The sequence below is a fragment of the Aphelocoma coerulescens genome, chromosome 26 (genome assembly GCF_041296385.1).
Source record: "Aphelocoma coerulescens isolate FSJ_1873_10779 chromosome 26, UR_Acoe_1.0, whole genome shotgun sequence".
Classification (NCBI taxonomy): Eukaryota; Metazoa; Chordata; class Aves; order Passeriformes; family Corvidae; genus Aphelocoma; species Aphelocoma coerulescens.
Genome location: NC_091039.1, coordinates 2292783 through 2319296, shown reverse-complemented (window position 1 = coordinate 2319296; position 26514 = coordinate 2292783). Strand labels below are relative to the sequence as shown.

General features: G+C 45.7%; 1 protein-coding gene across 1 annotated transcript in view; it reads left to right on the top strand.

The window, feature by feature from the left end:
- The first annotated feature begins 2257 nt into the window (after positions 1-2257).
- The window catches only part of LZTR1 (leucine zipper like post translational regulator 1), a 35799-nt gene continuing 11542 nt past the window's right edge, over positions 2258-26514 (top strand). Inside the window, exons 1-12 of the mRNA XM_068995631.1 lie at positions 2258-2444; positions 2516-2578; positions 2787-2843; positions 3461-3540; positions 3887-3995; positions 5601-5684; positions 7142-7199; positions 7778-7917; positions 8099-8300; positions 23182-23292; positions 24454-24546; positions 25445-25540. Of these exons, the coding sequence (XP_068851732.1) occupies positions 2269-2444; positions 2516-2578; positions 2787-2843; positions 3461-3540; positions 3887-3995; positions 5601-5684; positions 7142-7199; positions 7778-7917; positions 8099-8300; positions 23182-23292; positions 24454-24546; positions 25445-25540 (1269 nt within the window). The 5' untranslated portion in view covers positions 2258-2268. The remainder of the gene's footprint in view (positions 2445-2515; positions 2579-2786; positions 2844-3460; positions 3541-3886; positions 3996-5600; positions 5685-7141; positions 7200-7777; positions 7918-8098; positions 8301-23181; positions 23293-24453; positions 24547-25444; positions 25541-26514) is intronic.

The following is a 26514-nucleotide window of genomic DNA, read 5'->3' as shown; positions in this document are numbered from 1 at the left end:
TTACAGTTTCCTTTTAAGAAAGGCACTTGCTGTTCCTTTGTGGAATAATTTGCTTCTACGTTGTATCAAAACCTCCGTAACCTGGAGTCCTTCTGTATCTCACTGGTCTCCTGTACCCAAGAATGGGCACAGCTAGAGGGGAACCCCCCATCCCCTGCAGACTCCTCTGAGCCGTTCTCAATATTTTGTGTGCCCAACTATGAGAAGCAGGGTTTGAAGCCTGATTTTTATGTGTCTAATAAGGTATGAGCTCTTCCTATGCCATTGAGTCTCAGTGTCTTTCTTCCCTGTGGATTCTCCGGTCTATAAGAATATCTAATTAAACAGGGTGCCCTGACCCTCCTGTCATAGAGTCCAGTAGGAGTTTTGTCCCAAGGCCTTTGTCTCTCAGCTTTCCCTGAAAGGACCAACAAGTTAAACTGAACAGTGCAGTTTTGAAAACCCACCAAGAAGCGGATGGCTGCAGTGGTGTGTCCACATGGCTGTTCAGGAAGGGTCAGGAGTGTCCTCAGAGGAATTGGTCCCAGCGCTGGGAAGAGGCAGGACCAGCTCTTTTTGCTGTGTGTGAGCAGCAAAGGCTCAAACCCAACCATCCATGCCTGGAGAAAAGTGAATGCCAAACCTCGAGGTGTGTTCAGGGTGGTGAGAGTAAGCAGCACGTTGAAGGCTGGTTAGCCTGGGCTGACAGAGGCGCTGGTGGGGTTTGTGTGCGCTCCAGTGGGAGCTGGAGCTGGCGTCCTGTGCCTCAGGGGGAGCTTTTGCCAGGTCGGAAGGTGGGTTTAAACAAGACCATGAAAAATGAGGATGACATTAGTACTGGCACTGAACTGAGACATCTAAGGGTGTCTGTGATTCTGGGTTCCAAAAGGTGGATGGGTCAGTTCCAAAAGCTGGAGCTCATCAGTGTTTTAGGTAAAAAATGCTTTGATTTGCAGCTCTCAGTGGTTTTTCGGGGAGTGTGAGAAGGGAAGGATGGGGGGATAAGTGACCCTGTCTCTACGTGTAAAGATACACTTACCCGAGTTTCCCACAACACAGTCGGACAGAAAAAGGCACTGGGTCCCTTGCAGATTGCTTGAGAAGTGGGAAGGTTGTTCCTCCTGGCTGAACTGGTGCTCTGCACTCTCCCTCCTGCATCCTCAGCGCAGGTGCAGCCTGAGCTGGCCGGGCATGGTGCTGCTGCATGGCAGCTGAAGCTTGGGACCAGCTCTGGAGGGGCAGGACTGGCACAGGGGTGTCGTGGTTGTGCAGCAACTATTGCCAGCAACCTCACCGTGTGCAGGGTGGTCTTGGCAAGAAATACTCTGACTCAAGCAATCCCTAGGAAGAGGCTGGATAGGATTGTGGGAGAGTGCACGAGGGAGATGGTTTGAGGGACCTCAGAGCTGGTGCTCATGACTTCATTGCTTTTCTGCTTTCCCGCTGTCATCTTTCCTAACAAAATTCTGAAGGCTCCATAATGTGTCTTTATACAAAAGATTGTGTTTGCTTCAGGAATTGTGCTGAAAAACCTCTGACCAGTAACACAGTGATTGCTCAGGATGGAAACTGCTGGACTCTGTGAAGCAGCATCTGAGGTCTGGTTTTGAGGTGCAGCACCATTTGTGTTGTCGGCTGTTGCGAAGAAACTAAACTCATAGTCATAGAGGTGACTGACACCATGTTAGGAAACATAAACTAAGGAAAAGCAAAGGGTGGGCTGCAGGCGACTGCACAGCCGAGGGCAATGCCACTGCTTGCGTTGGTGCCTGGCGCACGTATCCTGCTCAGGACTCGCCTATGGGGATGAACTGGCCGTGTTTGCTCACTGAATGTTCTCCGGAGAGTAGCACGAAGCTCCGACTCCACGGACCGTGTTCAACCAGCGAACCGCCCAGCTCGGACCCTGGGATGAGACTTTATGCATATTCATGAGTATTGTTCTTTTTGGAGGTGGTTTTTTTTTTTTTTTAATTAACAAGACTCTTGTAACGTAGAACCCCGCCTGGCTTCCCCGTCTTTACCGGGGCAGCCCCGGTACCTGCTCGGGCCCCGCCCCGCCCCGGCCTCGAACGCGGCACTTCGAGCTCCGCAGAGGCGCTCGGTCCGTTACCCCGCGCCCCCGCGATGCATGCTGGGGGCTGTAGTCCACGGGTTGTCAGCCCAGGCTAACGCCCCGGGCGCGGTGCACGCCGGGAGTTGTGGTTTGGCGGAGCGACCGCAGGCGCGCCGGAAGGCGGGCGCGCGGGGCACGCTGGGAGCTGTAGTCCGGCGGGGCAGGCGTGGGCCATGGCGGCGGCCGCAGCCCCAGCGGGCGGCGCGGGGCGCTCGAAGGTGGCCCCGAGCGTGGACTTCGACCACAGCTGCTCGGACAGCGTCGAATACCTCACCCTCAACTTCGGGCCCTTCGAGACCGTGCACCGCTGGCGCCGCCTCCCGCCCTGCGACGAGTTCGTGGGGGCCCGGTGAGCTGGGAAGCGGACGGGATGGTGGGAGGGGGGTCCCGGCGCCGCTGACCTGTCCGTGCCGCCCGCAGGCGCAGCAAACACACCGTGGTGGCTTATCGGGATGCGATCTACGTGTTCGGCGGGGACAACGGGTAAGGGGAGCCGGGAACGGGGAGAGCAGGGCCGGGGTTGAGGGGAGATGGGTGTGAGGGGAGCGGGGTGCGAGGGGAGCGGGGTATGAGGGGAGCCGGGTGTGAGGGGAGCGGGGTGTGAGGGGAGCGGGGCTGAAGGTCCGTGGCCGCCCCTGTCCGACCCCCGGCCAGGCTCAGCCGCCTCTCCCGTCCCATTTCTTCCCCGCAGGAAGACGATGCTGAACGATCTGCTGCGCTTCGACGTGAAGGACTGCTCGTGGTGCAGGTGGGCAGCGCGGCCCCTCGCCGTCCCTGGGCGCTGGCAGGGCCGGGACACGCCGCGGCTTCCCTCAGCACCTCGGGCTGGGTGTAAAAGTTTGTGGCTCTACCCGAGTACCCGAGGGGAATTGTCCCCTCCGCCCAGCGCTGTCACAGCTGCTCCCTGCCAGCCTGCTGTGCGCTGGGCCATCGGGGGTTATCCATCCTGGCCGAGGGGAGGCCGGGCAGCACAGCGACGGAGAGGACCGGGGTCGCTTCTGTTCCTGCAGCCTGTGGGAGGGCAGAAGGACCGGGTGTGCTGCACCCCTCGGGCCAGGGAAGGTGCCAAGGGAGGCTCACACCTTTCTCGGCTCCTTTGCTCTGCACTGGGCAGTCTGTCGTATCTCATCTGTGTCTCACTTTCCGGTTCTGCCAAATAAATTTCAGCAGCAGCGTGTTTGTAACCGTTTATGCTGTATCGCTGTTTCATAAAATCTTAGTGCAATCAAGAATCCAAAACCAGTGAAGCAGTCAGGAACAAAAGAGTAACTTCTAACAGTTGTTTCTTTTCTGAGTCTGCACAGTAGCTCTGAGTGCCCAAAGCACGACCAGGGTGTTTGACTGCTGCTGTTGTAACTTGTGCAGGGCTTTCACGACAGGGACGCCGCCGGCACCACGGTATCACCACTCCGCCGTGGTCTACGGGAGCAGCATGTTCGTGTTTGGTAAGGCAACAGCAGGTTGTGCTGGGAGTGGTAGATGTGCTGCTGTACTGATTTGAAAAAAGAATGAGAGATCTTTAGGAAGTGTCAAAGATCTCATTCAGTAGCAAATCCAGTACTTTTCATGGCTGACTGTGATTTCAACTTTAGCTTGGAGATATTTCACTGGTTTTTTTTAAATAAAGAAGACTTGAAGCTCATTACCATAGTGGTTCATTAGCAGAAGGAGTGGAGGAGAAGTCTCCTGTAGTAGTCCATTAGCCAAACACTCTATGCATTCTCCTAATGCAATGCCTGGGAGCGTGTGTGCTCCATTGCTTGGGAGTCTAATGGAACTCTTGTTGTCCAGGTGGTTATACTGGAGATATCTATTCCAATTCCAACCTGAAGAATAAAAACGACCTCTTTGAGTATAAGTTTGCAACTGGGCAGTGGACAGAGTGGAAGACTGAGGGAAGGTAAGAGCCGGTGTCATTTCCTCATGCTTCAGGGGAGTGAGGGTAGCTTGGCATAATTTCACATGGCACAGTCAGACTCTAGTTACAGTGCCGATGATAGGGCTGCAGCATGATTGCTGCTCTGCTTTCTCAATTAAAGTTTTTTGGTTCTATAGGAGTTTTTTTTGGAAGGCCTCCATTCCAGAGTGTACTACAATGGAGATTTGTCCGTGACTGAAGGGATGAGAGCAAAGGGAGTTTGGTTTTTTTCTGAATTGTTTCAGTTTCAAGGACAGCTTGGAAATTGTTAATCCTGTGTGAACATGGGCTCCTGAGATTCAATGTTCCAAGGAAAATCAAAATCACTAACAAATTGCTTCCTAAAGTTGACTCTGTGCACATTTCAGAATGCCATTCCTGACACTGATTGTGATCCAACTACTTAGTGTTTTTGCAAGGGCCCGGACAGGATAAGGGGGAACGGCCTCATACTGACAGAGGGCAGGGATAGATGGGATATTGGGAAGGAGTTCTTCCCTGTGGGGGTAGTGAGGCCCTGGCACAGGCTGCCCCATCCCTGGAGGTATCCAAGGCCAGGCTGGATGGGACCTGGTGCAGCCTGGTCTGGTGGAAGGTGTCCCTACCCAGGGCAGGGGTTGGAACTGGATGGACTTTAAGGTCCCTTCTGCCCCAAACATTTTATAGTTCTGTGTTTACCACTCCCCAGTAAGCGTCACGTGGTGTCTTTACCCGTAGTCCTTTACACAGCTGAAGTTTCTGAAATGCTGATTTCAGTGGAGAGAGGGAAGGGAACATTTGTTACTGTGATTTGTGGAGAGGGATGAGGAATGGTGAAGTCCACTCTTGTGTTACTGTTGCTCACCTCTGATGAGCACGTTATATTTCAGAACATAGACCATATTAGTAATTTCTCCTTCTGGTTAATTCTGGTAACTTGGAACATTTTGGAGAGTAATTCTTACTCAGTTTACAAACTCACATTTTGCTTGTTGCTCCCCAGAGTTACAGTGTTCATGCTTACAATGACCTCAGACAAACCAACAGATGCCTTGTGGCATCACAGGTTTGTTCAACCTGGCTGATTTAGTTAAAACAACAAGATTATGGAAGAGAAATAATGGGTTTGATCTTTCATTGTGGGCACTGCATCTTGGGAACAACCCTGAATGATCCCAAATGAGTATCCTGAGCTCTGTCCTGGTCTCATTTCTGTGTTTCAGCTGCTTAGTCCATGGAAATACTTGTGGGGTGTTCATAGCAAGACTTGATTCCCACCTTGCTCTACCAATGGTGCTATGAATTTTCCCATTATTTAACTACTTTCTGTAAAATACTGTAAGAGCATTTGAGTCTTGGCAAGGAATTAGTTGGAATTTTTTTCTTTATTTCTTCCTGTCTGCATTAAGGTGACTTCTCTCCATTGAAGGCAGCAGAGGCAAAACTAACACTTCAGAGGCTTACTCAGTGTTTGGAGGGTGCATGGTAGAAGCAATTTTGTGTAGGGAACCTTCTTCTTCTTACATGTGCATTTTAGCTCTTAGATCCTTCTACAGCCCCTCTGCAGCTGCAGAGGAAAGATTTTTGTCTGCATTTTCTTCCTTGCAGGTTGCCAGTGGCCAGGTCAGCTCACGGCGCAACAGTGTACAGTGACAAGCTGTGGATCTTTGCTGGATATGATGGCAATGCACGGTATGGGACAGTATCACCCACTCCTTGACTGCTTTTGTGAAATCCCAGCCCCTCAGTTTCCACCTCTGTAGAGATACTTCCATATTCCAAGGGATTTAAACACTCGGCTGAAGTTTTGCAAACCCAGTCTGTTGTTGAGTATTGCACTTTTGCAGTTCTCTGGTTTGTGTTCAAATAAGTCTGTGCTTAAAACCTAGAGATCTGGTTACTCACAGAGGCTGTGGATGTGTAATTTGACAGCGTGCTTGGTTGTCAGGATGCAAAATGATCTTTGGAATTTGGCAAATGCGCATTTCTTCAAAGATTCCCGGCACAGGCCGGCTGATGTTGCTGGAGGCTTAGCGAGCAAAGCCTGGATTTGCTGTGAAATCATCTGACAGAACTAAGAGCAACGTGTCAGTTTTTTCTCAGAAATCTCTGTGAATATGTAATATTTAGGTTGAAGGGAGGTGGGAGTTTGTATGGGGAAAAGCTGGAAATGAGTGGTGCTGAGATGTTAGAGAGAGCCTGGTGCTTTGTCCCACAGTAGCTCCTTGCATTTGCTGTTGGTCTGTCATGGAACAGTCAATTCTGGATGTGTCATTTCTTTTCTGTTGTGATGAACTTAAGGAGTAATTTATGTTGATGTACAATATTTGCATCATGAGAGCACATGGAGATTGTCACAAATGAGGAGCTGGATTGCCTCCTCTTCTGAGGAAAATCTTCAGAAAAGTGTCCAGCTCCACAGAGTCTCCAGGAGAACTGCTGCTAATCAGGAAAACAGATGGGATGTCTTTGTTATTTCTGGAGGAGGAATCAGTGTAAGATGCATGACTCTGTGGGATTGTTCACTGCCAGCTTAGGGAGTCCCCCAGGGCCTGGGTAGCTGTAAGGAAGGAGTGGGTGAGAGGAGCTGTCTAATTTATGTTAAATATGTCTAATCATGTTAAAAAATGTCTTTTTATGGAACTTGAGCCTCCAGGCAGATTTGAACAAAGGAAACATCTGTAGCTACTGTGAGTAACTTGTTCTGGGAACAGCACAGTCAGAGATGTGTCGGGTTACCTGCTTCATCCTCCTTTGTGTATTTAAGGAAGGATTCAGCCATGTAAATAATTGTTGTGGTCAGACTCAGTACTTACCAGGGATGAGCAGAAGGACCAGGGTAATAAGCAGTATTTTGTAAAAATCCTGAAGATTAAATAGCTCAAATCCTTAAGCTCCAGGCTGAGTTGCTGTATGTAGCTGTTAACTGCAGTGTACTTGTAACTAGAAAGATGCTGAAGCAAGCTGGAGTGGGGCTGTCAAATTTAGGTATTGGACAAAAGGATTCTAATAATTGTTTTTCTGTCAGTGGAAGTAGGAGATTCTTCCTGTGCAGAAGAAATGTTGATGAAATAGTATTTCTGTCCTTTCAAGACCATTATCAGAAATGAACTGTTTCAAATCAAGCATTTTTTTGTGTTATGGCACAGATTAAATGACATGTGGACAATAGGCCTGCAGGACAGAGAGCTGACCTGCTGGGAAGAGGTAAGAAGCTTTAATGTCAACTAGCACATACAATTCTATTTTTTGGTTTTAATGCACAATTATTTAAAATTTCCCATGCTAGACTGCACTGCTCTTTCTGCAAAATGTGTTTTTCACCCACAGTGAAAAGAAACAGTTCAAATTTGATTTGGTCTGGGTATTTGGAAAACCAAGTGTGTATGAAAGGGTGATTTTTTTGGTTGTGAATCTGTGAAGTGAACTTCCCATGGGGGATTTGCTGTGCCCTCTGTGGAAGGGACTGCATCCCTACTTTGACCACTGCATTCCCACTCAGACCACAGACTGGGAGCTTTGCTGGCCGGCTGACCAAAGTCCTGGTCCTTACAGTACTGGGAGCTTTAAAAAACGTGGCCTCCCAACCTTTTTATCCAGGGAAAATCAGTGTGTGCAGACACGTAAGCACAGCAGGAGTCGATTACCTGTCACCAGCTTTACAGGGCCCATGCCATGTGCTCAGTCTGGCTGCACCTGTGTCCTGTGGCCCTGCAGCATCCTCAGCATGTGGAGTTGTGCACTGTAACAATGCATTTCTGATTTTGAACTTAATTACCTTTCAGATTGAACAAAGTGGTGAAATTCCTCCTTCCTGCTGCAATTTTCCCGTGGCGGTTTGCAAAGACAAGATGTTTGTTTTCTCTGGCCAGAGTGGAGCAAAAATTACCAATAATCTCTTCCAGTTTGAATTCAAGGAAAAGATGTAAGTGTAGACAGATAAGTTTTGCAAAATCCACATAATCCTTGAATGCTCGAGTTGAGAAATGTAGTACTTAATGGGTGTTGAGGAAGAATGCTGCGTCTCCTGGTGAAGAAGGATAGAGTTAGAAAATGTAAAAGAATAGTGAAGAAATGCCCTGTTTGCTGTTTGCTGTTTCCTGCAGCTGGACACGGATCCCCACGGAGCACCTGCTGCGGGGCTCGCCGCCCCCTCCCCAGCGGCGCTACGGGCACACGATGGTGGCCTTCGACCGGCACCTCTACGTCTTCGGGGGGGCTGCGGACAACACGCTGCCCAACGAGCTCCACTGCTACGACGTGGACTCCCAGACCTGGGAGGTCATCCAGCCCAGCCCAGACAGTGAGGTAAAACCTTCAGCTCGTGTTTTTTCCTTTATGCTCCATCTTTTTTTGACTCATTTTTGCCATGGACATGTTTTGACAAGAACATCGGCTTTTAGCTAAATAATAACAACTCCTTCCCACTGATGGTTAATCAGCTCAAATATTGTGGGCAGCAGTCCTTAAAAATTAGTCAGTGTTGACGCATCTAAAACTTTGCTTAACACTTTTTAAAGAAATACCATGCAACGCTTTGATATGTGTTATGAGTCAATCATTTGTTCAGTCAGAAGCTGAACAATGAATTCAGTGTGTACCAGTGGTTCTTCGCTTGGCTGTGTAATGCTCTTGAAGCAGAATTCAAAACTAGACAAGGTTTGATTTGTCACTGTAATGCCCATATGCATAAAATCTTATAAATTCTGGTTATACATAGAGGTGTGGCTGGAAAATAGTAATATGGAGGCTCAGAAAGGTCTGTTTTAACATACTTGCATTAATAAGAGATATAAATTTTAAAATGTCTGGTTTTTACATGGACATCAAAAGGCTGTAGACCACCAATGGCCAATTGCCAAGACAATACTAAAAAAAAAAAAAAAACCCACCAAAAAAAGACAACATATGAGCCTGTTTCTTTTGCTACTTGCTACTCATGGCAAGGCAGCGACTTGTGTGATAAAATGTCAGTGTTTTTTCATAGCACACTCACAGATCCTGTCTGGGATCAGCTTGTATTCCAGGTGGAAGTGCCAAGGGTTCACCTGGTTTCAGTGCACATTTCAGGTCACGTTTCAGTAAGTGAGGGTCATTTAATCCCAGAGTGCACAAGCAGTTGGTTCCCTGAAGCCCATACCAGCGTGTGTGGTTGCTGGCTTTGGAACAGCAGCATTCACTGTGTTTGTTAATGTGAACAGATTTTATCTTAAGCCATGTCAAGGTACTGCAGCTGATGGCACAGTAGGTTTAGGGTGTGTTCGTGTGTGTGTGCTGTGCACACAACTGCACAGCCTGAGGTTACACCTCAGAGAGCTGAGTGTTGGAAGACTTGGGATCAGGTGCAGAGTTACTGATTTAGCCAGCATAGGTGTGACAGGGCTCACCCCCCCAGTGCTGTGCTGTGTGATGTGTTTGGTGTGTTTATGTGTTTGCAGACACATCACAGCATTGGATGAGCCCACACACACACACTGCTTGTAATTAACCATGCACATGGGCCTCGTTGGGAACTGTTATTTGACCAGAGTATTTCACAGTAGCCTATTTAATGCTTTACAAAGCTGATTTATTGTCACGTGAAAGTAATAAAGCTGCTTCTTCAACTTTCTAAAGCCACAGTTACCTTCAGGACTGTGGTTGCTGTTCTGTTCCTGCCAGTGTTACCGTTTGATGTGTGAGGCTTCAGCAGGCATTGGTTCTTTGGGACACAATTGCTTATTGCTTCCAGGAGCAGAACTGCTCCTGGCAGTGCTTCAAACCAGCATTATTCCCTGAGTTATCCCCTGCTAAATTTCATTTCAGATTTCAAAGCTCTTTTCTTCATCTGTCTGTAATCCAAAACAGAAGTATGTTAGTTGCCTTTGTTGTATTTTGGAGTTTCTTTCTCTGGTACAGCATCTAGAGACTGATTTGGTAGAAATGGGAGGTGAAACTGAAGTGCTGTTGAAACACGTGATAGTAAATTTTCCTAAAAGACCGATTACCTGCAAAACCTGAAAGACTTTTGGTGTTTTAAGTGAATTTTAAATTATTTTGTGTCTTCTGGAGTCATAACTAGATAATTTCTCAGAATCATCTTCCTAAAGTTTCTATGAGCTTTTGGCAAAGACTTCTAAAAATAGCAATGAATCTCTAGTACCATCCTGTTCCCTGGACACTGAACTTGGATTTTCCTTTTTTATCTATCTCTATGAACAAATTTATTCACGTTAATTTGAAACAAAACAGAAGTCGATAAGTGCAATGCTGTTTCAGCACTTGATGGTTTCTGCTGTGTGTGAGGTGATAGTGACCTCTGTTATTGTGCAGCAGATGACCTACCTTGACTTTTAGAGTTGGGTTTTTTCTTTCCAATGGATGGATTGTAGAGTTTACATTCTGCTTGCACTGTATTATGTGATATGATCGTAGAAATGCTGCATTACAACTTTGCTTAACTGCACTATGGCAAGGTTACTTTCTTACTCATGTGATGCATATCCTTAATTCTTTCTTCTTTTGGACATTTACCACGGAGTGGGTAAAGATTCTGGAGTCCCAGATAAGAAGGTTTGGTGCTAAATGAGCTCTTAATTCAGTGGTGATTTTTACAGTGCTTTGCAAAAGAGATTACAGAAGAGATTTCTTATGCTGAAGGAGAGTGATTACTGCCATTCCAGTCTTGTTCTTTGAATTTAGCCAGCCCTGAGGAGCTTTTCAGGGTGATTTGGACTTCTCAGGGAGTGATTTGACTTTTCAGACCTCTTTATGCCAGTAGGAGAAATAGTCTGTCAGGTGGAGATTGTATGTCCTCTGCTACCCTGCTATGGGCAACGCAGAAGGTGACAAGTCACAAAAGGCTGAAGAATCTTGAGGTTGTTACCTGGAAAGGGTGGCACAGTTTGGGCATTAATCACGGCAAAGCACAGTGAGTTCTAGGAAGGTCCTAGAGGCACTTCTTGAGCACAGACAGCAGTCATGTGTCAGGTGCTGCAGGTGCCCTGAGACAGTCTGGCATTTTCTGCATTTTGAGTAAACAGGTAAAACCTGGGAACAGGTCTGGCAATGGACCTGTTGTAGTTCTCTGCCCAGGGCGCTCAGAATTCTTGGTAGTGCCTCGCTGTGGGATGGAGGATGGGAAATGACTTAATGAGTAGAAGAGGGCAAACTGAGATGGAACAGGTCAGTACTTCAAAAATAAACCAGGAGCTCTCATTTTATGCCTTAGGATGTCTCCAAAATGAATAAGAAGACATCCTTGCTGAGCTACACAATTGCAGTCTGTAGCTCCTCAAACCTATATAGAGTACGTGTACATATGTATTGTACAGAGCACACAGAGCTATTCTCCATCTTCGCTGTTACATGATCTTCACAGCTGGGGGTTCTGCTTTTCTAAGGCAGCCACAGGAATATCTTGAGTCCTTGCCTGCCTGCATAACACTGCCAAAGCTTCCTGGCATGCTGGATTTTTTTTTTATGGGGCTACTGGAGGATTTCAAAAACAAGAAATAGATTTTTTTTTGTTTGCCTCAAGTTTTTCTATTGAACTCAAAATATCCTTTACTTTCTGAGGAAGGTTGGAAGCAGCATAAGAAATCAGCAGGCAGTAGGAGGAAAAATGCCCCATGTTGCACAGTTGACAGACACATGTACAGGTGGCAGTCATGGCTTGTGCTACAGAGAGGAGTCTGCAGGGAATGACAGGAGCTCCACGTCTGGCAGGGAGCGCAGCCAGTTGTGGACACAGACCCACAGGATCCAAGGTGATATTTGGAGCAGCCAGTGCCTCATAGAGCAGGGTGTTAAGTCAGGAAGAAGAAAATTCTCCTTCCTCACAGTTCCCGTCATCTCCCTGTGGCTGCAGGGGCCGGCGAGTCATTCATCTCTCCTGAAGTTATGAGGGAAATCTCTAAAACTTGTTCTGGGAAACATTTCAGTCTCACAATTAGGCCTTTCAAAGCCAAGAGCAATAAAAATTTCCAATTTTCAAAGCTCTTAATTTTTCTTTTAATAAGCCAAAATGGAGGTTAATGTGCTGGTAACCTTCTTGGGCTTACTTGGAGGCTCAGTTTTGGAGGTTTTCAGACGGATTACAGTGACGTGGTTTGTGGGCAGCTGAGGAAGATTAAAAGGACTTAGTCATCCTCCTGGGGATGAATCTGCCCCAGTCTCCTTGTGCAGAGATCAGTTACCCCTCGAGGTATCTTCAGGCAAGAGAATCATGTTACTATGTGCACAATGCCCTGAATTCCTGCAGTGAGCCCCCTAACAAGATCTGCCTCACAGGTGGGCAGAGTAGTTGTCAAGGTATCGTGTTCTGCTGGGAGAGATAAAACTGAGCATTTCACAATCCAAAGAGAAGACTGGCACTTTTGATGTTTATAAATAATATGTACTGTTCAGGCTTGCATCCTTTTTAAAAAACCTCTTTTAAAAATGTAGGAGCTTCATGCCAGTGCCCTTTGCAGGTCTGTGCTCAGTGAGCTGGAGAGAGACATCTTGAAAATGTTTGTATTTACAAGAATCTGCATATCAGAGTAACTGCAGCTAACTCTATTGCACAGCTCCATTTCTCTTTGTCGATTCTATGTTCATATCCTTTCTGAGGGGTGTTCATTACTACATCCTTTTCAGCATGTAATAATAAAACAGTATTCTCCCAGAGAAAGCAAAATGCAAATGATGTGGATGATAGGCAGAAGGAATATTTCTGTAACTCACTCACTGGTAAGGAATTGTAACAACACAGATTTAACATGACCCAATTAAGGTGGTATAAAATTGAGTAATGGAAAGACTTGAAATACGCTTTTTGAATGAAGAGCAGTTACTCTGTCTAAACTTTTGCCAACAGCCTTGAAAGACAACAGAAAATCACAGCTTTCCTCCAATATTTACTAATTGTCCTGAGTTTTACCAATTACTGATTACATTAACAGTCCACTCAGGGATTTAGATTTCTTCCTATGGTGGGTGCAAACAGTCCATGTTTCAGTTTGGCTGTAGGATACATTTATGAACAAGAGTGTGTGGTCTGGGCTTCATGGTTTCCCTTACAGCATCCTTGGAAACAATGACTTAAATTCCCAGTTCTTGTGGGGATCTGAGAGAGCTCCTGGTGGTCTGAAATGGCTGGAAGTGCTGTGATATTCTTGGTTCTAGAAGCTGACATAGTGTAGTGTCATTAAGCAACATAAATACACGATCATTGCATTATTTAGATAGATCTTCCAGTATAACATCTCCCCATGTTGTGTTCGCAAACCAGGGAGGTTGTTCAGAGAATGATTGAAGATGGGAAGTCCAGTGACCAGCTGTAAAGTGAAGTCTCTTTTAGGTGTAGGAAATTAAATCTTCCCTGGCTTACCTGGGGAACAGAGGGTTTTTAATCTATTAGTGAAAGATAAAACAAGATCCGGTCACTCTTCTAGTTGAAACTAGAAATATCCAGACTGAAAAAGAAAGGAAAACAAATGTTTACAAATTGTATAGAATGAGAGTAATTATTTATTAGAACATTTTATCATAGTGTTTTTGGTAAAGTCTTCATTACACTTAAACCAGGATTTGATATTTTCTAAAAAGAAAGCTTTCATCAAAGAAAGTCTCAGTTTCAGTACCTCTTCACAGAAGTCTGGTAGGTTGGTTTATTCAGGAAGTCAGATTAAGATCCCAAAAGTACTGTTATGGTTATTGGATTTTTGAATGCACGCCACATGCCAAAGAGAAACAAATGACTGGTCACTGGATTTCTGTCAGCTGTTGTCAGATTTCAATATATGATCTTTTGTGACACATTCATTGGATTTGGCTGGAGTTTGGCTTGCTCTTCAAACTGCCTCATCCTCTCTGATGAATTAATTATACATTAACATTGCTCTTTAAAACTGCGACTGATATATACTAAAACAATTTTAAAGGAAATCACATTTACTATTATTACAACTGTAAGTAAATTACAGACAGCCTCATACCCTGACCTTTGTGGTTATGCTGCCACGTGTTTGGATGTCATTGTTAATGGATTTACCTTCCTGTTTCCATTCTGTGTTCTCCAGTGAGTGTCAGATGGAAAAATCTCATTCTCAGTGTAGAGCACAATTGCGAACGATGTCTCTGTTGCATCCCCTGTCACTTACTGTAACCAGAGCTGATATTGCAACAAGCTTTTGTTATTATGACTTTGCTTCTGTATGTGGTGATTTAGCCCAGAACCCCCCCGTGTGCTGGGCTGAGCCCCCAGCGTGGGCAGCAGGGCAGGGGGGGATTCTGCCCCTGTGCCCCGCTCAGCTGAGACCCCCCCTGCAGAGCTGCCTCCAGCCCTGCGGTTCCAGCACGGGAAGGACCTGGAGCTGCTGCAGCGAGTCCAGGGGAGGCCACGGAGCGGCTCCAAGGCCTGGAGCTCCTCTGCTCTGGAGCCAGGCTGGGAGAGATGGGGGTGTTCACCTGGAAAAGAAAAGGCTCTGGGGAGAACCTTAGAGCCCCTTCCAGTGCCTAAAGGGGCTCCAGGAGAGCTGGAGAGGGACTTTGGATAAAGGCCTGGAGGGACAGGACAAGGGGGAATGGCTTCCAGCTGCCAGAGGGCAGGGGTAGATGGGGTATTGGGAAGGAATTGTTCCCTGTGAGGGTGGTGAGGCTCTGGCACAGGGTGCCCAGAGCAGCTGTGGCTGCCCCTAGATCCCTGGAAGTGTCCAAGGCCAGGTTGGATGGGGCTTGGAGCAACCTGGGCTAGTGGAAGGTGTCCCCTGCCCATGGCAGGGGTTGGAACAAGATGAGCTTTAAGGTCCCTTCCAACCCAAACCATCCTGTGATTCTGTGTTTTATCTGGGGTTGTAGGTTTCTGCACCATGGTCTTCAACTTTCTGTCTTCTGCTTCAATCCATGACAGTTTCTATATTAACAGCTCCATATGTGGAAGTGCTGCTTACAGAGGTGATCCTCTGCTTTGCCTTGCTGTTAAGCTGCAATAGATCATTTATGTTGACAATGTAGTTATGGCAATCTCAGTAAATACACTGCAGACAAAATATTTTTGGCTTTCTGACATTAGTGTGGTGTTGAAGGTTTCATGAGATGTTTTGAAAAGTCTCTACCAGTGGAAATCTCTAAGAACAGGCTGGATTTTGTTCTCTCAGGAACAAAGTAAGTATTGTTGACCCTGTCTGAGGCAAAGGAAATAGCCTTTGAAGAGGTCCATTCTGTGTGTCTGTGATAGAGTTTTTATTCCCTGTTTTCTTGTCTGTATCATCAGAGGGGAAAAGTAAAAGCTAAATTTCCATCTTAGATGTAAATTAAATTTCCATTGTAACAAGAGCACAGCTGAGCTCCCAGCCCTGCAGTATGTTAAAGAACAGGAGGAAGTCTTAGAATCACAAAAGCAGGTGGGTTAGAAGGACTTCCAAGGTTTCAAATCCAACCACATGCTCAGAGCAGGTCTGGTTGGGGCAGGCTGCTCAGGGCATTGTCCATTCCATTCCATTCCATTCCATTCCATTCCATTCCATTCCATTCCAGTGTATCTCCAGGGTTAGAGATCCAGCAGCTTCTCCTGGCTTCCATCCAGTGCTTGTCCACTATCATGATCAAAGACATTTTCCTCTCATACTAAGAAATAACTTCCTGTGCTGACTTGAGTCTATTGGCTCTGAAGAGCCCCTCTGGCATCCCTGCACACCTGCAAGAAGGTGCCTCTTTTGCCTTCTCTTCTCTTCTCTTGTGCATCCTGTGCTCCAGCCCTTGATCACAGCCTTGATGTTGTGTCCCTCCACCAGACTTGTTTGTGTAGGTCAATGCCTTTCTGTAATGGGGATCCCAGAACTGGCAGAGCACTTTAGCTGGGGACTTAAAAATAGTGAGTAGAGGAGGACAAGTCCCTTCTCCAAGCCCACTGGCGCAGCTGAGGGGCTGCTGGCCATGCTGCAGGAGGACACTGCTGAGCCCTCTGCAGCCCCTTGTCCACCACATCTGTGTTCTGCAGAGTTGTGTTCTAGACAGCCAGGCCCCAGCCTGTATCATTGCAAGGAATGACTGTCCCAGGGCCGAGACTTGGCAGAACTTCCTGAGGTGCCCAGCAGCCCATTTTCCAGCCTGGCTAAGTCCTTTGGAATATCAGCCTCCAGCATTTCAACTGCTCCAGACAATTTGCTATCAAGCATAGACTTGCTGAGAATGCAGTGCCCTCTATGACCCATGAAGCATTTTGAAGGCGATGATCAGGTTACTCAGGAAAAATTTGCCTTTGGTAAATCCTTGCTGACTGGTACCAGTCACCTCCTTCATGTGATGGAAGTACCTTCCAGGAGGATTTTCTCCATCACTTTCTTGTACAGCAGTGCAGTTGCCTGGTTCATGGTTAGCTGTGTTCCCAAAGTTCATACCAGGCCAGATTTTTTAAATTAATAGGTACTTTTTGGGTTATAAAGAGCACTTTGGTTACTCTTGGGTACCTGCAGTGATAAACTGGAAGAGTCCATTGCCATAATCTGAAAGGAATGACAGCCTAAGGAAAGGCCCAGTAAAGGAACATCAGCCTGTGGAAAGGCTCAGTAAAATCCTTCAGCATTTCCCTGCTTTTCTTCGTTTCTAGACCTGCATGTCTTGAAGCTCAGTCTAGCATGTGTCTGTTCCAATTTTGTCTGAAAGCAGAGATTGTCTGCACCCAGCATGGGAAAACCTTTTAAATCCTTAAACCTCCTTGAACTGAAAGACTATCCAAAGCTCTGTCTGTCCATCTGTTTGAGTTTGATGCTGTTGCTTGGTGTAACAGTGAGGAAACAATCTCATGTATCAACAGCTCCCAGTCCACATCTCCCAGTAGTGGCAGCCCATTTGGACCTGTTGTAGCTTACGGTTTTCTTCCAGTTTTGGAGAAAAATAGATAATTTTTTATGTCTTAGTTTATGTTGGTTCACCAAGTTAGTTTGTTGATGGCTTTAGGTCTTTTTATTTCATTTTGGCTTTAAGCTTTTAATGGTACTGAAGGATAGAGAGACTCATTGATGTTCCTGGGTTGTGAAAGAAATCTGTGCACATTATTACTGGCTTTTGAGTTCAATGCAGCAGTTACCTTCTGAAATACCTGCTTATTCATAGCCGAGTGTGAGGAAAATTAACATTTACACAGTTATAAATCTATTCTGTAAATATAAGAAGGCTTCTGAGGAGCTGAGAGTAAGAAAGGAGAACCTTGAAACAACTGCAGAGGATTTGATTTTAGCAATGTCATAGTATTGCCCATAATGTTGAAATTTCTATCAAGAAAAGCACTGAAACATATTAAAATGAGAGTCAGAGGGAGAAGATAAGCGCTGCAACAGCACAAGTAGTCACAGCCTGCGATAATAGCATAGCTAATGCATTCCTCACAGCCAAGAGAGTGAATCTCACTACAAGCAAGTTGTGTTTTTGTCCCTGACCCAGTTCTGCTGGCAGTGCAGAAGGGCTGGGCGAGGCCATGGCCAGGCCCAGGCAGAGCCGGGCCCTCGCAGGGCTCTGTGTGTGCTGCTGACCTGCCAGCTGAGAGAGCTTCATCCTCTTCCAGTGTGTCAGTCAGCTTTGACATAAAAAACAGCTTGTCACTTTGGGGTGATCCATCTGCCCTGTTTTTTCATCAAGACAAAATGTGGGAAGGCTGTCTCAGACTTGGGAATAGCTGATGGATAGTCCCTCTTAGCTTGTGATCTGCATTTTGCCTGCTTACAGTGAGCAAACTCCTCAGCTTCTCATCCCTGGAAGCGTCCATGGCCAGGCTGGACAGGGCTTGGAGCAACCTGGGCTAGTGGAAGGTGTCCCTGCCATGGCTGAGGGTGGAACAAGTTGAGCTTTAAGGTCCCTCTCAACCTGAACCAGTCTCAGGTTCTGTGATTTGTGAAGAGCCATTGGGAGGAAGAGGGCAGACAAAAAGCAATTAGTGAAAAAGATTTCATTGCTGTGTGTCTCTGTCATTGCACAAACCTTGAGAAAACTACACAGCTAAAATGTTAATGGTTCAGTCACAGCCATGGACTCCAAATGACTACAGAGCTTTTTCTGGACTGACTCTGAGTGTTCTGGATACACAGGGATGATCTTCTGGAGCTTCAGCTGCAGGGGACTGCTGCTCCATGTCTGGTCTCTCATGCCTCCCATCTATACTTTTACACACTTTTGTTTTTAAACCTTGTAACCAGGTGTCCTACCCAGCAGTGGCTGAGAGAGTATCTGCCCCAGAGGAAGCTCCCACTGTGCCCTTGAGAGAACGGGGTTAAAAAGATCTTGGGATGTATTTGGTTTAGATTTCAGCATAGCAACAGTTAATCAAGGATCTACAGCAGACTCAGAGGTAAATAAACACTTGGAAGTGAAAAAGACTTCAAAAATGGAAATCAAACATTCAAGGAGAAAGAGAGAAATTCCACCTTCATATATGCCTTTTCTTTTCTGCTCCTTTTTTTCCCCCTTGCAATTTATCATGAGCTATTTAACTTAAGCTGTAATCCAAGAACCATTTAAGCCTTGGCTCTGCATGTGCAAGTTCTAAATTGCATAGAGCAGGCTACTATTGACCCCTGAGTGGAAATGATTCATTTTACTTCTTTAACTATTTAATTTTACTTTACATTGCTTCAACTTAATTTAGTAAGGACTTCAAGCAAAGCTGAATGTGTTCCTGGTGAGGTCAAAATTTAAATCAATGAGTTTATGAAGGGGTTTGCACAGGTATTACTGAGTTTATTTTAAAGTATATGTGCTCAGGCCCAGAGCTAATGCTCAGGGCTGTAATCTCACCTATTTGAATGATTGCTGGGTGCTCTGGCAGAGGGAGAGGCAACTCTAATGTACAGCTTTGGGAGTCAAATTAGAACCCTGATGAGCAGCACAGGACAAACTCCATTTGTGCTGTCTAGACAGGCTACAGTGTGAGTCTGAGCATAAGAAATGAGAGGAAAAAAAAGACTTGTGAAGTACTTTTATTTTGAAAATGATGGCTTGAGTCATTCCAGCAGTGTGGAAGGGTGTACTGAAAGGAAAGCAAAGGTGACTGATGAGATCTGCTTTTGAAAGCAAAGATTCCAGCTTGTAAAGATGCTCAGATGCAAATCTCATTAACCTTAAATAGAGAAACCACTCCAACAGATGAAACAGGGCAATGTAGCTCAGAGAGGGGTGCCAGCCCCCATCACTGGAGGTGTCAGGATTGAATCTAGAATTTCTTCTGTCAGGCACTGTTAATAAAGTAAGGAGATCACATTTGATGGAGAGGTAAGTACAGGATCTAGAGCTGACAAATACGTTCAGATTGGCAGTGCCTCTTAGTTGGTGATTTTTAGCATTCCTGTATGCACCAGGAAGGAGAAAGACAAATCCCTCTGGATTCACACAGGACCATCTGGAGTTGTGCCAGCAGATGAAATTAGAATCATAGAATTACAGAACCATTAGAGTTGGAAAAGACCTTCAAGATCAGCACTGCCACATTCACCACTAGTCCATATCCCCAAGTGCCACGCACCTTTTGAACACTTCCAGGGATGGTGACTCTATCACTGCCCTGAGCAGCCTGTGCCAATGCTTACAACCCTTTTAATGAGAAAATGTTTCCTAATATCCAGCCTAAACCTCCCCTGCTGCAATTTGAGCCGTTTCCTCTCATCCTTTCTGACCATCCTGGCTAGCAAAGTAGGTGGTATTTTGTAGCTTGTTCTTATAAACTCTACCTGGGGTGAGTGTATTCAGCAGCTGGATTTGGCAGCTTGGGAGGTCTCCCAGTGAAAAATTCGAGATAGGGCAGGTTCTGAGTGTCTGGTATGGGTGGATGAGGACCGTGGGGACCAGCATGTCTCTCCAGCTGTTTGTGCTCCTGAGCTCTATTAACCTTTTATTCCCCCTGAATATTTTCTTGAGGACCCAGCTCTCCTTCCTTGCACTGGAACAAAGTTCCTGTGGCCAAATCCTTGGTCCTGGAAGGACTGACCGTTGTTCCCCATACGGGTGGCACCAAAATGTCACCACTTGCAGCGTTGTCATCTCCCTGTGGGGGTTTATGCTGGCCTGAATTCTGCTGTTCTGATTCAGTAAAACAAACACCCTGAAACTCTCAGCTGCACAATGTTTTGATGAACTGGACATGGCCTTTTCTGTTCCAGGTTGTCATTCCATGTTTTACATTTCTCTCTTTAAAAATGCTGTCTGTGTATTTAGAAAGTGAAGTTGTTTGATTGTTTAAGTTATTAGTGAGTGCAGAGCTCTGGTTCCTTGGCCAGTACCAACCATTACAAATGAAAAATCATCATTACAGCATTCCATAGAGATTGTTGGAGTTGAATATGATGTGACTGGCAAGTACATCTTACATGGTTAAATATTCAGGTGGTTCATGTTTGCTTTCTGGCACCAGTTGTTTCAAAGCTGTAAGGCTTTTTGATTGAAAAAAAAGTGGTTGTTAAATTCAGTGGCAGCTTTTAAAAACAAAATACTAGAGGATTTTGAGAATTATTTTAATTAAAAGCAAAGCTAAAGTATCATTTATTTAAAAAAAAGAAAAAGGAGACTTGGAAGATGACCTGAATAAGTCTAAAGCAGGTGGGCTGCATTTGAGCTCTGCTAGAACAGTTCTTTTTGCTTGGTTTTGGTTGCAGTTAGTCGTGAGAAAGATGTTATAGTACAGCTAACACCAGCCTGCCTAGCTGTGTGGGAATGGGTCTTGGCAAGCAAACTTACCTTGGGATGAGGTTGGAGCTCCAGTTGATGAAGGTGACAGATGTATTTTTAACCCATTATAATATGGTTGATTATTTCAATCAGTACATCTTATTTAGTTAATGAGATTATTGCTAAGAACAAGCAGAGGCCATAGAAACTAGATGATATTTGACAGTAATCTCCCTCTTTCAGAGAGGTATGGAACTGGGTCCAGGCAGGAATGTACTAACAGATCAGTGTTACTCCATAACCCATCACAGTATTTATTAGAACAAACTCTGAAGTTCCCTTGATAAAGTATCCATGAAACGTGCTGGATACAGAAGGCATCTTGTTTATCCAGAGGAATCCAGAGGGTTTGTTATACTGGCACAGGCAAATGTGCCTTTTAAGGTGAGCAAGTCTGTGGTTTGTACATCTGAGAAAAACACCCACGTCCTAGTTACTGACTGGGGGGTTGTCTCCTTAAAAGCCGTAGTTTGAGGAAAAGAGCAAGTCATGGAAAGTGTGGTGAGTAACAGGCTAAATGAGGCTGTTGTGTGATGCTGTGGTGAGAGGGGTGAGTTGGTGGGAATGGGAGCTGCCAGTCAGCATGGTTTCCTGGAAAATCTGCCTCTCCAGATAAACATAATCTTGTTTCATGTTTGAGTTTTACTTGAGTGGTGTCTATAAATATGTACAAGAAGCAAAGATTTCTTATACCAGAGGGCTTTTTATTTTGTAGGCAAAGATTTAATGAGATTTACTGCCTGGAAGACAAAACAAGCCTGATCAAACTCAGGGGAAAAAAAGAAGTTTCACCACTTGAAGCCTTTCTGTGAGCTCTCAGTGAGATGTGCTGATGTGTTCACACACCTTTGTGTAGCCCCAGAAGAAATGAGTGAAAATGCTGTGGTCTGTCCTCTGCAGGAGGGTCACGGTGGCTTTGGCTTGCAGTGACTCTTCCCTCTTCAAAAATCACCCGATGCTGCAGCTCTGAGGTGGAGTGTGTTTCAGGGATGGTGTGATCCCTCAGCCCTATAAATAGCTGCAGTGTGGGGGGCTTTACTTTCTGTGGAGCTGGCAGGATGGAGACAGGAGCTGTGGCTCCAAGGTGCCAGCTCTGCCAACAGCTCCAGCCTTGGGCTCCTGTTCTGCACTGGGCATTCCTGGGGCCTTAGCCAGATGGTTCGGCCCTTCAAGCTGTGGGGAAGGCGGGTGCTCACAGGCCTGGGGCTCAATCCTGCTGAGGTAGATGATCATTTACCTTTCAAGTTCCTGACAGCATTTGGAATAAGCTGAGTTTGCACAGTGATGACAATTGCAGAATCTGCTTATTTCTAGAAGTGTATGTGGGGTTTATATGAAAAATTGAGTTTAACTTTGTAAATGATACATTTTGTAGCTGCCATGATACCTACACCTGTGTAGGTGCCATTCTGATTAGAAGGTGCAGTGAATGGGTGTTCTTAAATGTGACTGGACAGTATGTTCTAGACACGCTAGGAAACAATCCTGAAATACAGCAAATGTCAATCTCAGGATGCAAGTGTGTGTGTGCATGTATGTGTGTATGTGTGTGTGTCTGTGTGTGTCTGTGTCTGTGTGTGTGTGTGTGTGTGTGTGTGTGTATGTGTGTGTGTCTGTGTATGTCTGTGTGTGTGTGTATGTGTGTGTCTGTGTGTGTGTGTGTGTCTGTGTGTGTCTGTGTGTATGTGTGTGTGTCTGTGTGTCTGTGTCTGTGTGTCTGTGTATGTCTGTGTGTATGTGTGTGTCTGTGTGTATGTGTGTGTGTCTGTGTGTGTCTGTGTGTCTGTGTGTGTCTGTGTCTGTCTGTGTGTGTCTGTCTGTGTCTGTGTGTGTGTGTCTGTCTGTGTGTGTGTGTCTGTCTGTGTGTGTGTCTGTCTGTGTGTGTGTCTATGTGTGTGTGTGTCTGTGTGTGTCTGTGTGTGTCTATGTGTGTGTGTGTCTGTGTGTGTGTGTCTGTGTGTGTCTGTCTGTGTCTCTGTGTGTGTCTGTATGTCTGTGTCTGTGTATGTCTGTGTCTGTGTGTGTGTATGTGTGTGTGTGTCTGTGTGTGTCTGTGTGTCTGTGTATGTCTGTCTGTGTGTGTGTGTCTGTGTGTGTCTGTGTGTGTATGTGTGTGTGTGTGTGTCTGTGTGTCTGTCTGTGTCTGTCTGTGTGTATGTGTGTGTGTCTGTGTCTCTGTGTGTGTATGTGTGTGTCTGTGTCTGTGTGTGTGTGTCTGTGTGTGTGTGTCTGTGTGTGTTTGTGGCCTCAGGCTGCATCGGTTTGCTCCGAGCAGGGTGCTCGTAATGCCAAGGTCATGGGTTCAGTCCCTGTACGGGCCAGTCACTCAAGAGTTGGACTCGACAGTCCCCGTGTGTTCCTTCCAACTCAAATATTCTTGATTCTGTGATTTTCTTCTTTCACTGTTGATCTGTTAATAGCTGGTCTTTTTTCTTGGCAGAAGAATAGGCTTTTATTTATTACCTTGCCTTTTTTGTCCTTTTCTTTTTGTTTATTCCCTATTTTGTTTCCCCAGTTACCCAGTGGGAGACTCTTCCACGCAGCAGCAGTTATCTCGGATGCTATGTACATCTTTGGTGGCACAGTGGACAATAACATCAGAAGTGGAGAGATGTACAGGTTCCAGGTAATTTGCTGATAAACATACTCACTTCCACACCAGTTCCACATGATTCCTGGCTCTGGCTTTGGCTGTGGAGTGTCTGGTTTAGCTCACCATGAGCTCCATGGCTTTTATTCCATGGCTTTCCTACAGGCAGCCTCTGTATTTCAGATTCAGCTTTCAAAGGTCAATGTGTGTATTTAAAATCTTTTGAGAAATGTTATTTGGACAGACATTTTGGTAAGGTCAAGCCCTCTAGTGCCTTCTAAAGTCCTACAGAGGTCACAACAACTTTGATAAATTTGATGGGATTTGCCATGTTATTTCATTAAAATTGGCTGTTCCTCTTCAGTGCTGTCCTGTTCAGGGCTCTGGGGCAGAGTGTTTTGTATTGAGGTTTTATCTCCATGCAGCTCTCCCACTCCCATCCCACAGAAATACGGGAATTGAAAATTTCAAATTCAGGATACTCACACCAGATTAAATCCCACCTACACTCAAGTTTATTTTTATTGCATGGCACCTTCAAGACAAGTCTTGAGAGCAGGTGAGACTCCCAGCCTCTGAATCCTCATATCTGGAAGTTGTGATGAGACACAATTCTTCCATGTTACGCTGTGTTATCTGTCCTTACCCTCACTGTGGAGGAAGCCCTTGCATGTGTTTGGTTTGCTTGTTACATTCTGCTTTATGTACTACACTGAGGCTGAGTCAATAAGAAAATCCAGTGATATTAGATGTAACCTCGGCACTTTTGGTTATAGAGTCATGGAATCAGGAATATCCTGAGCTGGAAGGAACCCACAAGGATCATCAAGTCCAACCCCTGGCCCTGCACTGACACCCCAACAATCCCACCCTGGGCATCCCTCGCAGCGGTGTCCAAACGCTCCTGGAGCTCTGGCAGCCTCGGGGCCGTGCCCATTCCCTGGGGAGCCTGGGCAGTGCCCAGCACCCTGTGGGGGAAGAACCCTCCCCTGACACAGCTGCAGCCCTTCCCTAGGTCCTGTCCCTGCTCACAGAGAGCAGAGATTGAAGCTGTCCCTCCTCTGCCCCTTGTGAGGAAGCTGCAGACCCTGAGGAGATCTGACCTCAGGCTCCTCTGCTCCAGAGTGATTTGAGATTTGAAGTTTATATAGCCATTGAAATTAATTCTGTCTTCTGTGGTTTTTTTTTTTTTTTCAGTTTTCTTGTTACCCTAAATGCACTCTCCATGAAGACTATGGAAGGCTGTGGGAAAACAGGCAGTTCAGTGACTTGGAGTTTGTTTTGGGAGAGGTGAGTAGAATTTATTGGAGAGGTGCCAGTGGGGGTGTTACTGTGTGTGTGGTGTGTTTGCTGGGAAAAAGCAAATTCTGCAATGGCTGTGCCAGAAACCCTGGGAATGAATCACTGGTGAACTGTCTGCCTGGTTTAGTAAGTTTCACTTATCCAGATAAATTTTTAAAGCTGCAAAGGAGAAGAAACTTTTAAACTGAGAAGAGCTATGGGTCACTGACTTAGCCTGAATTTATTGAAGCATGTTATATAGAGTTGCAATATGAAAATGTACCAATGACCTCTGCTCTCCCAGGTCCCAGTTGCCTCCTGGGAAGGCAGGTCAGTGTTTTGCAAACCCATTATCATTTCAAGAACCATTTTTAATTACTGAAACAAAAGAGAATGAGAAAAAGCAGTACAGGGGAATGATTCTCTAGTAATGGAAACAGTTAAAAATTTTAACAGAGAACAGGTTTTCTGAAGATAAACATGAGATATTTGAACTTACCTGCATTCCTTTTGCAAAAAGAAAAAGTTAGAAAAAGCTTTGCAAAGCTCGGAGAACAGATCCTCAACAAGAGGTGAAATAAATTATGGCAAAACTGTAGTGTTATTTTGAAAAGGGAAAATTAAACAGAAAATCAGATGCAAGAATAAAAAGTAATATATGTGACACGGGATCTTCCACTTGTTGAATGTGACACAGCCTCTTTCCCAAATGGTGTTTGCCATTAGCCTTTGGGGAAAGAGGTGTTGAATTTCATCTGTATGTGCAGAGCAGATGTAAAGCTGCCTTTGAGTCTAACTTGAAATGTATTGTAACCTGGGGTTCAGCCCAGGTTTCTGTGACTTCTGCCATCTGCTACGAGCATGTGATTTGGGGATGAAAGTTGAATGTGGTTTCTACCTTTGGCAGAAGGAGGAGCGAGTCCGAGGGCACACTGCGATCGTCACCGCTCGCTGCAAGTGGCTGAAAAAGAAAATCATGCAGGCCAGGGAGAGGGTGAAACAAGTGAGTATTTTGGAAAAGTAGCCTTCTAGCAAGGTAAGGCTTATTCTGCCCAGGTTTGGGAATAAGGTTGTCAGGAGAAACGTAATATCTGCTGAGACAGGCTGGAGGATGGGAACAGTGTCTGATGCAAAGGTGCTCTTGAGCAAGTAAAATAAAGAGGATCATTAGTATTAACAAAGGCTACTGGATGCGTATCAGGAGTGTAACATGGAGGAGCCAGAGTTAATCCAGTTAGCTGGATTTGACAGTGTGGTTCTTGGAAGCTCTTGCAGCTGTCTGAGGTCTAATCTTGTGGAATGCCCCAGAGAGGTGTGTGTGCCCTTCCCCGTGGGGAAGGTAAGAGCTGTGTCATGGGGATGGCCCACAAGATCAGACAGATTAGAGGGAAGGAAGGCAGTGCTAAGGGTTTCAGCTGCTTCTGTTCCCTTAACCTCTGTATTTTTTTACTTTTTCCAGAGCTGAAAGTCTGGTGCCTCTGATCAGTGTCTATTAATTTATTAATTTTAACTACATCCAAGTTTTCAGCAGCAAACATTTAATGTGTTTTGGGGAGGTGGTAGCACGCAACCTGCAGTAAGATGTGGATGCCTCACTGCCCCTCAGTTAATTGTTTTGCCACTGGAAAGGCTGTGGGGAAAGGCTGTCATAGTGAAACTTGAGGTAACAGAGTGCTTTAAAATAGTTTTGTGTAGCACTTTGAGCTCTGCCTTTGCAAGGCAGGGTTTGTGGAATCTGCTCCCACCTGTCCCTCCTTCACAGAGTGAGGCTGTTCCTGCTGTGGGCAGGAATACGAGTTCAGTGCAGTTCATCCCTCCCTTGCTCTGACGTCCTGCTTCTGACCTGTATCCAGGAACTTACTTGTGTTCTGATCCATGTGTGTCCCAGGATATGGAACAATAAGTCTAAGACATACAAATTCCTTGTTATCTTGAAGATAATCCTGAAGCTAAAGAGATCCTGGGTCTTGAAGAATG